The following is a 13,026-nucleotide window of genomic DNA, read 5'->3' as shown; positions in this document are numbered from 1 at the left end:
GGATTTATTTTTAAGCAGATATTGATTTGGGTAAATTCTTTGTATTGAAGAGTGAGGTGGAATATCCAAACTGCATGCCTGCGTTGGTGTGTGTGATGACTACTACACCACCCCTGTTCTTGAAGTGGTATAGTCCCGCTAGTCCGGGATTGACTGCGCTCACTTGCTTTATCCATGTTGCTTACGCACGGAACCTGAGAGGAAGGTGGACCAAACACCGAAAATGAGTTGAACTCAATTTGAATTAATGTCCGTTTTAAAACTGGGAAATGGCATCGACGTTGAACTGGTGGATACTTTTTATATCGATATTTGGTAAGTTGACTATTTCCACTGTCCTTTACTTGAAGTAGGATATGAAGTCCAAAGCGGCAGTCGAGCAACAGGTTCATTCCACAGCGCTTGGAAGGCTCCATCAAAACGTCCATGTTTTTATACCACTGCTTTGTTAATTATGTGCGATTCCACAACATCAATAACAGACTAAACGTGCATGACCTGTATAGTGATGTTTTTTTTATTGTATTATTATCATTTGTTTCTGATTTTACGCACTACTTGGTATGCCTCCCCTTACTGGAATAACCTGTTAACAGTGCGTTATATTATGCTTATCCTCTAGGATTAATAACTTTTTATTTATCCTGTTTACAGTAGGTCTTATGTGTGCCTGCTTCATGAAAAAAAAATCAGAGTTGCGCCTTGCCATAACTGCATACCCCTAGCACCGTTATCGTTCCCGTTATTTTGTCCCATCGAGGACCTATTCCAATTTCCAATCAAGATGGGATGTTAGAAAGAATAGCATAGAGAGTAGGCAATTATGTAGGATGTCGTTTATATGTTTAGGCTATATGAAAGCCATTCACCAATTTTCATTTGAGAGATAAGCTCACCCTGTTGTACCACGTTTGGACTGCTGCGTCTCCATTGGTGTTCTTGAAGTTACTTGTTGGGAAAACTAAAAAACTACAACTATTTCGTTTTGTGTGATACATAGGCCTACATAGCAGGCATATCAGACGGCTTTCCAGGGGGCTATTTTAGTTTGAGCGTTTCTGTTTAAATCACATCTGCAATTATGTCTAACTAAACAGGATTTCTTTGACATGGTGGGAAAAAAAAGTAAATCTCAGTTGGAATTCAAATGTGGGCTCAAAAACACTGCTTGTCCACTGCTGATGGAAGTGAAGGCTTGGTAATGGCAATAATGTAACTGCCTTGCCATGGCTTAAAGTGAGTTATCTATTGACTTTGTAATTTAAGAAGGAAACATTGATGGCTGCTATCTTCCTGTAAACAGGCGGGGTAGGATGCCTGCCTGTGAGTGGAGCTCACTAGACGGGCATATTTTTGCAGTGGCTTGGTTTAAATCTCTAACGGATAATTGGGTGTTCATGCCTGGCTGGGCCAGCGAGTTTATCTCATTGGCTAAAAGTTTTGTCTCCCCCCTCCTCAACTACCCCTCCTGCACAGAGGGGAGGGTGGGAAAAGGAGGGGGTCTCTCTCTCTCTCTTTCTTTTTCCCTAATGCCAAACAATGAGTCAGAAGAACGGACAAAAGGACAAAGAGAAGGCCTGGACAGCCTTGCAAGCGAAAATTTAGGTCTTCCCCATACAGCCGTGCCAAGGCCGATCTGTCTCCCATGTTTTATAGTTGTCTTCCTGCCTCAAAAGGCAAGGCAAGAGCCAAATACAGCATTCCTGGTCTTAACTTCCATAGGGCAAGGATGGAAGGCACCCTTAAACTTCAAGAAAGACCTTAAACTCCAAAAAAAGAAGGAGAAGGAGAAACGCCCTTGCTGAGTATCAGTAGTAAGCACGTAATGGCGTCACACACTTCCTTTCCTTTGGGAGTGTTTAGGCCAAGCTTCCCTTTGCACTGCTATCAGAGGGGCGGATCGAGAGATGACAACAAACACCTCTCTCTCTCTCTCTCTCTCTCTCTCTCTCTCTCTCTCTCTCTCTCTCTCTCTCTCTCTCTCTCTCTCTCTCTCTCTCTCTCTCTCTCTCTCTCTCTGCTACGTCTCAGCCTGACTTTTTTCCCTTATCCCCCACACCCAGACAGCTCAGCCGCCCTCATACCTCCATGCGCCCCCCACGCAGGGTGGAATGTAACCTCTTTGCCTCTTGATAGCTAGGTTCAGGACAGGAGAGATCAGGTCCAGTGCACTGGCTGAGCAAGCACCTCATTTTGTCCAAGGCCGGATTTAATGCACAGGCTTGATATGGCTGCAGCCTAGGGGCCCTCCCCTGTCAGGGGCCCCTTGATTGGCCAAAAGTGAAAAAAATGCAGAATTGTGACGAGATGTAATATTGAAAAATTCAGCGCTCGTGTTGAGTACAGCTGGTAGACATGCTATTTTTACTTGCTAACAGGTAATTATGACTCTGTGTATGTAAATTTGTCCAAAAAAAAATCCTTCCGGGGGGGGGCCAAGCAACCTTTAGCCTAGGGGCCCCCGCCCCTGATCAGGCCCAGTGCACTGATTGAGCGAGCTCCTCATTTTGTCCAGCTCAATGCTTTCTTCTCCCACACGCAGGACAGGAGTGTTAGAAAAACAGCACGTGTGTAACATAGGCTTCAGTGGTTGGACAATGCATTGGTCGGTCAAATAAAATGGTGTTTTCTCAATGGGGGCTCATTTTGTCCAACTCAGTGCACAGCTTTCTTCTCCCACACGCAGGACAGTCAGGAGTCTTAGTAAAGAAAAGCAGCACAGGATTACTTGGGCCAGATGTTCCTGGGCGTTGGTTTGATGTTTTCAGTTCATCACTCCTCTGTTTTGCTCTCTCGTTCTCCCTCTCTTTTTTTCCCTTCTGATCTGCTGAAGATGAAGAGTGGTCTGTTTGTTGACAGTACCCCACCTACTGTATGACAGGAAAAGAGAAGTCATAGTTTGACTAGGAGATTAGTGAGAAAAACAGCAGCCCCGTAACTGGATCTGATTCATACCAGTGACCGGCACCCTTCCCTTGAACTTTGAGGATACTTCAAAGCATCAGTCAGTCGCTTGCTGGTCATCCTCTATTGACAGAGCATGGTGGTGTCATCAGGTATTCATCATGACCATGTGAAGTACAGGATGATTAAATGCATCATGTGTTTGGACTATCATGTCAGTCTTCTTGTAATTGTTTCTCCCCTGTCACTCCCCCTTTCTTTACTTCTTTCTTTCTCTCTCTCTCTCTCTCTCTCTCTCTCTCTCTCTCTCTCTCTCTCTCTCTCTCTCTCTCTCTCTCTCTCTCTCTCTCTCTCTCTCTCTCTCTCTCTCTCTCTCTCTCGCCTTACCTCCCTCAGCACACGGCTGTGATGGGGTGCAGGTGACGGTGCGCGAGGACAAGAAGTTCGCCACACTGTTCCAGTCGGTGGTGCTGCCATGCCAGTACTCCACCCCCTCCACCCAGAAGGCCGTGGTGCAGTGGTGGTACAAGTCCTACTGCGTGGACCGCACGCGAGACGCCTTCTCCTTCCCCGAGTCGCTGGGCCTCCACACGTCCGAGCTGGGCGCCAACTCCTACCTGAACTGCGCCGACAGCAGCCGCACGGTCCACATCGTGGCCTCGGGCCAGGGGGACTCGCAGACCCTGTCGCCCCAGTACAAGGGGAGGGACATCTCCATCATCAACCGTAATGTCTACTCATTCACTCATTTATATTTAGCCAGTTAGTTTAACCCCTTAAGACGCGGCTTTATAAATTTGAGTATGGTAATGACCAAGTTGTGGTGCATTACTAAAGGGCCTGTGTTGTGTCATAGTATTGTAGGGCTATGGTAGTTACATTTCAAAGACTATTACAGCGTGCCACTGGAGGTACGATGCGCATTAAGGGGCTACATCATTTGATTTGCTGGTGACATGATGCGTGAATATTGACACTCACATGAGGGTACACCAGTCCGAGAAAAGTCTTACATTATCCACTTCAGGAATGTTAGAGCGCTTTTTGCACATCACTGTATTAGAATACTTGTACTTGGATCCCACACATCGTCCATTTCTTATTCTAGTATTTATTATTTACAACTTATTTACAACTTACACCAAACTTCCTAAGATGGGTTCAATTAAATTGACCTGAAACTCACCCGAAACAGGTCGGTGTGACAGAAACGTAATAAATGCATGTGAATGAATGGACTGTGTGCAGGATTTTGCTTACACTTACACCTCCTCATTTAACCCACCTGGGATGAAGAGTCAAATCTGTTTTGAAATATAAATCTCAATTCCTTTTGCATTGGCAATCAGTGTTGGGCAAGTCACTCAAAAACTGGAATGCATTACTGATTACATGTTACTGTCTTATAAATAATCCCTTACACTACAATATCACTATGTTTAAAATGTAAGGCATTACACTACTTTTGCATTACTTTAGTTACTTTCGCCAAAAGAACTGTAGGCCTAAATATGTGGATATGGCAATTTAAGTGTGAATCAAGCTCATAAGTCATGATTTTTCACCCCCCATCCAGGAGGTGTTTTTGGCAGCATACTAAAAACTATGAGGTTCAGGAATAGCTTCTTTCTGACCCACCACACTGAATACCACTAAAATACAGGTCATCGTAATGCAATTGTAACTTAAGTTATTTAGCATTGTAACTAAGTAAATATTACAGATTTTTGCCTTGTAATGCCTTACATTACTGCATCACAGCAAAAAGTTATGCATTACAATAATTAATTACTTTTGTAATGCATTACTGCCCAACTCTGTTGGCAATATAGCTGTGTGAAAACTTTATCATATGCTTGTTCAGGAGAACAACTCCACCAAGCCCTGCCCAACTGTACTCTGTGTGTACATAATACAAAGTAGGCCCAGTGGTGTAGTCTACGTAGAACGCGGGTATACTATACGGAGTATACCCACTTCTAAATTTCAGGGATTTCAGTATACCCACTTAAAATTGATTGATCTATTATTTTGAATAGCACAAATATTTACAGTATACCCACTATAAAAAAGTAGACTACACCACTGAGTAGGCCTATATACTGTATGTACTGTAGAAATATCCGTTGACCATGAAGATTACGCAGGCGAGCGAGGGGGCAGTCGGTGTGCATGGCTCGCTGGCTCGCCCTCCCTTGTAGGAAGCACGGCCAATTGTGCTTGGCTTTTCCTGTTCCTCTAAATAGGTCGGTTTTCCCTCTGCCGGATAAAGAATCAAGCTGCACTCTAAACACACACACACACACACACACACACACACACACACACACACACACACACACACACACACACACACACACACACACACACACACACACACACACACACACACACACACACACACACACACACACACACACACACACACACAGAGCCCATTCTCTCATTCACACTCCCACTATTACTGGCCTTATCATGAGTAAACATTCTCCCCTTTCTTTGACTATCTCCCCAGCCATGCCCCAGGTTTTTCTTTGTCTCGTTATTGCATTGTAAAAAAAAAACACACACACACACAACGTGGCCGTGCACCACCAGCTAGCGTTATTTATTGCCGTCTGTCTTGTCTATGTGTCAGGGCGGCGACGGCGAGAGATTTTGTTGGCTTGTCCTCTCTGACCTCTGACCTTTGTTTACATTTGAAGAGCTTCGTTGCAAAAAGACGTAAATCCATTTTGGAACATTGTGGGAAATGGACGTTTTTTGTATTCAGCATTCCATTGCATTGCAAAATGCATTTCGTAAAGGTCTTAAAAAGTATGTTCTCAATACATTTGAATGGCAAGAATTGCCACACGTTGATGATGGTACTGCTGAACAGTCATTACCAGTGGTGTAGTCTAGAACGCAGGTATACGCAGTATACCCACTTCTAAATTTCTGGGATTTCAGTATACCCACTTCAAGTTGATTGATTGATATAGAATAGCGCAAATATATACAGTATACCCACCTCAAAAAAGGCTCAAATATACAGTATACCCACTTCAAAGAAATAGACTACACCACTGGTCATTACCCAATAATAAAATACAAGTCAAAATGGTGGCTACATTGTTTTGTAACGATTCTCTTCATTTTTCCCGGCTGCTTTAGAGGCCGACCTGCGCATCGGAGAGCTGCAGTGGGGGGACAGCGGCGTGTACTACTGCAAGGTGGTGATCGCAGACGATGTGGTGGGACAGAACGAGGCCTATGTGGAGCTGCTCGTGATGGGTGAGTGAGTCACGGACAGGAAGCTGGAGAGTCATGATTTCGTTTGCGACAGGAAGCTCCTGCCTGGCTGTGGGGAAGTGTTTGAGGCTCGCGCCGCTTAATGGCTGAAACTCGTGTCCGCAGACTCGTTTCCTCTGTCCCCTGTGATCTAGATTGCCCTCCTTCTCCTCCTCATGTCTTCCTGTTCCACTCTTCTCCACTGATTTTGCAGACGACAACCTACAAACATGGCGTCTTGTTCTTGGGAGTTAAGACTCTAAGGTCTTTGGGACATTCTGCTGTAAGTCACTAACAGTAACCGAGGAACCTTACCCTTACCCTTACCCTAACCACAACCCGTTACTATTTTTCTGACATGGAAGAGAATGTTAAAGCTAGGGTTTTGGTTTGGGTTGTAGGTTCATTTTAAGCTGTTAAATTATTTAACACATAAAAAAATCAACAGGTTACACATTTAAAAGTTATAGTGACACACAGCATCCCAATGACCTTAGATTCTAAAAAAGCCCCATCCATCCATCCATCCAGGCAAAATGTCATGTCATGTGTTTTAGGAAGTCCCAATTCCTCAGTGGGCAGGGCCTGGATTATAGCACACGGCAACTACACCACCGCACAATGAAGAGATGATTTGTTGCTCTTAAACGAAAACAAAATGCTGTGTGTTTATGTGTGGGACTATTTATTCGTGTGGTATTGTGTTTGTGAGCAAGTGAGTGTGCATGGTGGTGTGTTTGTGTGTGTGTGCATCCACTGATCTGTTTGGAATGCTTTCTAGTTGTTTTGGCCATTGGAGTACCTACTGCACAAGCCCTGGTAGGCACCAGTGTATGCGTTCCGAAGGGCCCTTACAAGGGCTACCATGGCGACTAGTGAATGGCGCATGCCTCTCTGCAGGGCTCCTCTCCTCAAAAGAGAGCCTCTATTGTTCAGCGGTAACTCCAAGATCAGTTGTAGCCTTAGCGAAGCCTTCACATATCAGAGGTGGAGGGGAAGGTATGTTTATACAGCACACTGGAACCACATGTACCCTCCTGGGCTGTATAGCTGTGGCCTTTGCAAGGCAGGCAGGCAAGGCAGGCAGAACCTGGGACCTCTCTGTGCCAGACAAAAGAAAAATAGCTCCTAGTTATTGACTCGAGCAAGGGTAAGCCACTTCTTAAGCCATTCCCATGGAAACGCAGAGCTCCCGTGAGGCCGAAGGACTTCTGCTGTGCTGGTGCTGAAAAGATGAGACAGACAGACAGAGAGAGAGAGAGAGAGAGAGAGAGAGAGGAAGAGGAAGAGAGAGGGGGGGGTGGAGAGAGGGAGAGATGTAAAGTTGAGTGCGGGAGGAATTATCATACACTGGTGATTAAGATGGCAAGCTTTTCGTGAGTGTAATTCATTATAATTGACTTAGGAGTATAGGGCTGGGTCAGCATGCTCTACAGTCAGAATGACTTATCTGTCTGATTAAGCAACAGGCGGATTAGGTTGTTATGACTACAAAAGCAGATGACGGAGTGCTGATTTGTGAATGAAATGTTATTTTGGGCCCCTATAACTTTTGGCACATTTTGTTCTTCTGTTTCCATCTACTACTCTGTCTTCTCTAACTTTACTTTCCCTCCTGTTGTTGCACAGGACTCCTCCTGTGTCCTGTCTACTTCTCTCCCTCTCCCTCTCTCTCTATTTCTCTCTCCCTCTCTCTCTCTTTCTCTCTCTCTCTCCCTCTCTCTCTCTCTCTCTCTCTCTCTCTCTCTCTCTCTCTCTCTCTCTCTCTCTCTCTCTCTGGGTGTCTTGAGGTCCTCAAACTCTCTAGCTTCTCTGCTGGTGACTTGAGTACCCCTCTCTCTCTCTCTCTCTCTCTCTCTCTCTCTCTCTCTCTCTCTCTCTCTCTCTCTCTCTCTCTCTCTCTCTCTCTCTCTCTCTCTCTCTCTCTCTCGGTCCTAAACCTCTCTAGCTTCTCTGCTGGTGTCTCGAGTATCTCTCTCTCTCTCTCTCTCTCTCTCTCTCTCTCTCTCTCTCTCTCTCTCTCTCTCTCTCTCTCTCTCTGGGTCTCTGGGTGTCTTGAGCTCCTGCTACTCTCTAGTTTCCCTGCCGGTGCCTTGAGTGCTGGTCTTCTTGACCACAGGGCTATTTCTCTCCCTCTTGTCTGCATACTCAGCAGCGGTGTGACAGACTGAGGAGCTAAAATCTACACTGACAGCCAAAACAACCTGTCTCTCACACAGCACTCGAGAGAGACGGGAGAGCTGTGTGTGCGTGTGTTTGTGTGTGTGTGTTTGTGTGTGTGTGTGTGTGTGTGTGTGTGTGTGTGTGTGTGTGTGTGTGTGTGTGTGTGTGTGTGTGTGTGTTGTGTGTGTGGTGTGTGTGTCTGTGGTTGGCATCGTGTATGTTTTATTTGATTGAGCCTTGCCAAGATGCCCCCCTCCACGCTCACACACAGCTATGGCTCCGCGGAGTCTGAGATGGTAAATTGTAAACGTAGACGTGATCAACTAAAAAAAATGTGTTAGTTGGGTGTGCATTAAAAGTAGTAAAGTAGCAAAAACACACTCAAAAATACATAGCTTTTTTATTTGACTAAAAATTAGTTTATTGCACACGTTTGTTTATTTGGTACAATGGTGCAATAAACCTTTCGTAAGACAAGAAGGTAGAGAGCACATTTTTAAACTTCTCTCAGAGATAGGAGATATGAGTGAAACAGGCTGTATTACATTTGGCTGAAACAGGGTTTTTTTGCACGTCTTTGACATTTCCATCATGACACATTCAGGAGTTTTCTTTTTCTGGTGGGAGGGAGGAATGTGCTGCTATCTCCCAGAGGCATGTCATGAGGTGATAAGGCGCTGGATAGGTTTGGCCAGGGTTGCCAGATGAGACCGATTTCCAGCCAAAAAATGTTCAAAACCCGCCTGGAAATAATAAACCCCGCCTAATTTTAACTAAATTCTATGATTTCTATGATCATAAATTGCCAGAAAAAGACGCCCAAATGTCCTTTTTACCCGTTTTTACCCGCAGACGGCCATCCTAAGCAGCCCAATTGGGCGGGAAAACCGCCCAATCTGGCAACACTGGGTTTGGCCTGTTGCGTCTCCCACTCTGACTAATGGGGGGTCAGCAGGAGGGTCATCATAACGTCACACCCAGATGATGATGAGGGGAGGGAGGATGCAGCCCAGAGTGCCTTAGTGTTAGTGGGAGGTTATTTCTGGTATTATTACATTTCACAACTACGTAGAAATGCACTCAGAGAGTGCAGACCTCCGCTAAAGACGCTCTTTGACAGAACATTTTTTTAATCAAAATCTGTTCATAACTTTTTGAGTTATCCTGCTGACAAACAAACAAACAAACAAACCAACGCGAGCGAAAACGTAACCTACTTGGCTGAGTAATGATTGGGTCAGTCTGTCAAACTGTGCTAAAAAGGACTCATCTTAGAATGTGTGCCTCTCTTTGGGCTGGTAGTTCCTGGTAACATTGCGCAATGTTGAGGTCAGTCTAACTGTGATATGTTCATGTTGTCACAATTTATGTGAGAAAATGTGCCTCTCTTTGACATGGTGCCTTTTTGTTAGCGTTACGCAATGTTTAGGTCAATCCGTGATGTTGTCACATTGTCACGACTTTTTTGAGAATCTGCGCCTCCTCTCATTGGCGAAATCTGTTCTCATGTGAGGCCCTATAACTAATCCGCTCCCAGAGTACTGAGGGAGGGGGTTGGGTGGAAAGATGTATGTATCTCTCTCTTTATCTGGGCTGGCCCAGTTGATTGGCCAGTAAGGTGGGACACCCACAGCTTCCCAAACAAAGCCAGCAATGTTGCCGTGGCGACGACGCTCCCTGTAACCCCCATTCCTCACCGCCCTAATGAGTAAGCGGGAATGCTCAATTAAAGCCATAATTCCTCCCCTCCTGTCCGTGTTTTTTTTGTTCTCAGACTGTACCCCCCTTTTTACACACAGCACCCACGCACCCCCGCGACTCCCACCACCCCCTCGTTTCCATGTTTCCCCTCAGCCCGTCCCCATGGTAAACTCGTTTAGGTCCCATCTAATGGCCATCTGTAGAACCGGATCTGTTGTTTGTGCTAAATATATTGTAAGTCACGCTGTGAATGCTCAGAGGAGAGAAGAACTTCCCTACCTGTTGCTACCAGGCACATATAGGATTAATATTGTAAACTAATTTTCTGAATTAAGACAGTAGTGCAGTTGTTTTAAAGTATTCTTGTTTTAGTAATAGCTTCACACACAAAAAAGAAGCATGTAAGAACATGCATTTAATGACTATGTTTTGCTGTGGGGTGATATTTGTGGAACTGACATGTATAAGTTGTGTATGTAAACTAAAGGTCCGCGGGGAGAGAGGTGGGCTAAAGATAGCTGGTGCCTGTCTGTTGGATGGATGTTATAGGTCTTGTCATACAAGCATGACTAAAAGGAAACTGGTCATACGAGCAAGCAAGCAAGCATGAACCTAAAATGAATGGCGTAATGACGAACGACATGTCATCCACACTGTGGTGGAGGAGGTTGTGTGGGTTTACTGAGTGACATCAAACAAGCATGGTCACGCTCACACCGCTCCTGTTCCTCCTCTCCGCTAAAATTAGCGCCAACCGCTTCACGGGAGCATACTTTGACCTCCCCATGCTCACCGCTACCCTTAACCTACCGCACGGGCAGAGGCAGAGGTGTCATTCCATGACTGCATGTTATTCTCATAATTTAACACTCACACTGGGGGCTGATTCAGTTACAGTTACTAACCAACCAAATCACGCAGGATGTTTTCAAGGAAGCATGTGCATTTTGTCATGCATGACGTACTGTACTGTACATGATGCATGATTTAACAGCTGTTCTTTTTTTGTTTGTTTTGTTTTGTTTTGTTCTTCAAGGAATGACTTCAGCATGCTATGTAATGATCTAACAAGGGTGCTCAATCTCTTGCAAGCTGATCTACTACTTTCTTCTTTTGATTTGAGCATGAGCCTGACCTTTGATTCTCCTCTGATCTCTCCTCATCTCTTTGCTACCTTGCTGTGGGAGCATATCTATGTTCCCACAGCCCATTGGTCCCACATCACTAAGACTTTAACAATATTTTTTAGGCTCATTGGTCCCACAGCCCAATGGTTCCACAGCATATTCCTGTTGCTCCACATTTCTAAGAATTTATGTTCCATGGCGGGGAGAAAGGCACGTTCGCTTAGTTTACTCAGAAATGTGGGAACATAGGGCCTATATTTGAATAATTTCTTTAAAAATGTGTGAACATGGTGCAGCAGGAATATGCTGTGGGACCATTGGGCTAGTGGACCATTGGACTGGTGGACCAATGGGCTGGTTGACCAATGGGCTGTGGGAACATAGAGCTGACCCCCATCTCTCTTCATCTCTTCGCTGCCTTGCTGTCAGCCGCCCCGCCCCGCTCACCTGTGCTCTCCCTCCCTTCTCTAGGTAGGACAGGTGAGCTGGAAGATATCCTGCCTGAGTTTGAGATGGAGATTATGCCAGGTATGGCGGCTTTTTCCTTTCTTTGTTTCTCCTTCTCTCATTCTCTTCTCTTCTCTGCCACCGTCTCATGCGTTCTCTGTGCAGGCAGCTTGAACTCTTAGCATTACTTCTGAAGCGCAGCTAATAAGTTTCTTTGCTTCTGCGCTGTGCCCATTCGCCAGAGGATGAGATTCCAGCTTCAGAAAATTAGTAAATAAATACAATTCGGAACTAGCTGATCGGAGTTGGGTGAAATCACTTTTTCTGAAGGAAAAAAAGCAGATGGGTTACAAAGGTTTTGATTTTTTTGATTTTCTGAAGCTTGGATCAACACCACCATTCTCTTTAGTTCTTCATAAAAAAAGCCAATAATCAACCATTCTAACATAACCCAACCCAAAGACAGGAGGCATTCTCATACTGTACCATTCACCATCTAATGACTTGTTTGCATCAATTGCGAGACGTCAGACTAACAAGAGCTGATTGGAGCTAGACAGCAGGAAGTCTCTCGTTATGTTGGAGGGTCTGCCCAACTGCTAAGATGCTATCACAGGCAGGCAGATATCAACACTACGCCCCAACCCATCACCGCATGATTAAAAAGGAGGAAACCGTATGGTTGAAGTTATTTCACATGATTCTCTAACTCGATGGCCAATGAAACACTTGCTCTCATGTGCTCTGTATACATACCATTTTTATACTGTTATATTGTATTATTCTTTTGTGTGTTACTATTGGTTTAGGTGTATTCATTTAAAGCAACACTAGGTCAAATTTTATCCAAATCCAAAATTGATTCAGTGATTCATCAACTTCAGGCACTTCTGAAGTCACTTAGCCCTAAACACTGTACGTTTGGAGGAGCAGGCCAGCTCTCTGTAGTGGAAATGAGCGACAGTTCCACTGTCAAGCTGTAGGGGGACTAAAGATGAAAAGAAATCTGCTCACAGTTGCTTTAAAGGCGGTATGGGGCACCTAAGTCACGCCCTCTACTTCCTAGTTTATGGGGCAGACAGTTGCAAAAAAACAAATGGAAGTGAACGAGGCGAGTCGTGGTGGACTTGTGGTGCATAAGTGGAGGTCCAAGGTTTGGATTGTTGTCGAAAAACCACTCATTTCAAGCCCAGTAATTATTTTTGGACTCCCTCTGCCCCATGAACCAGGAAGTAGAGGGCATGACTTAGGTGCCCCATAGACGCATACCTCGACGCATCGCATGCCCTGATTGTTTACAAGTGTGTGTGGTGACCGTGTCCTCCTGTGGTGTGTGATGTGGTGTCCGTTGCAGAGTGGCTGTTTGTGGGGGCTGTGGTGCTGGGCAGCGTCCTGTTCCTGCTGCTGGTGG

The 13,026-nt window shown here is 45.1% G+C and overlaps 1 protein-coding gene across 3 annotated transcripts in view; it reads left to right on the top strand.

Moving 5' to 3' along the window:
* Positions 1 to 191: 191 nt before the first annotated feature.
* The window catches only part of ildr2 (immunoglobulin-like domain containing receptor 2), a 21,605-nt gene continuing 8,770 nt past the window's right edge, over positions 192 to 13,026 (top strand). For 2 of the 3 annotated variants that reach the window (XM_063213507.1, XM_063213509.1), the window contains exons 1-5: positions 192 to 315; positions 3,301 to 3,630; positions 6,061 to 6,180; positions 11,640 to 11,696; positions 12,970 to 13,026. The exon at positions 12,970 to 13,026 is cut by the window's right edge and continues 90 nt beyond it. In XM_063213507.1, the coding sequence (XP_063069577.1) occupies positions 270 to 315; positions 3,301 to 3,630; positions 6,061 to 6,180; positions 11,640 to 11,696; positions 12,970 to 13,026 (610 nt within the window). In that variant the 5' untranslated portion in view covers positions 192 to 269. The remainder of the gene's footprint in view (positions 316 to 3,300; positions 3,631 to 6,060; positions 6,181 to 11,639; positions 11,697 to 12,969) is intronic. The other variant, XM_063213508.1, reaches the window with a different exon arrangement.

This window comes from Engraulis encrasicolus, chromosome 13 (assembly GCF_034702125.1).
Source record: "Engraulis encrasicolus isolate BLACKSEA-1 chromosome 13, IST_EnEncr_1.0, whole genome shotgun sequence".
Lineage (NCBI taxonomy): Eukaryota > Metazoa > Chordata > Actinopteri > Clupeiformes > Engraulidae > Engraulis > Engraulis encrasicolus.
This window is presented reverse-complemented; position numbering and strand designations above follow the sequence as displayed.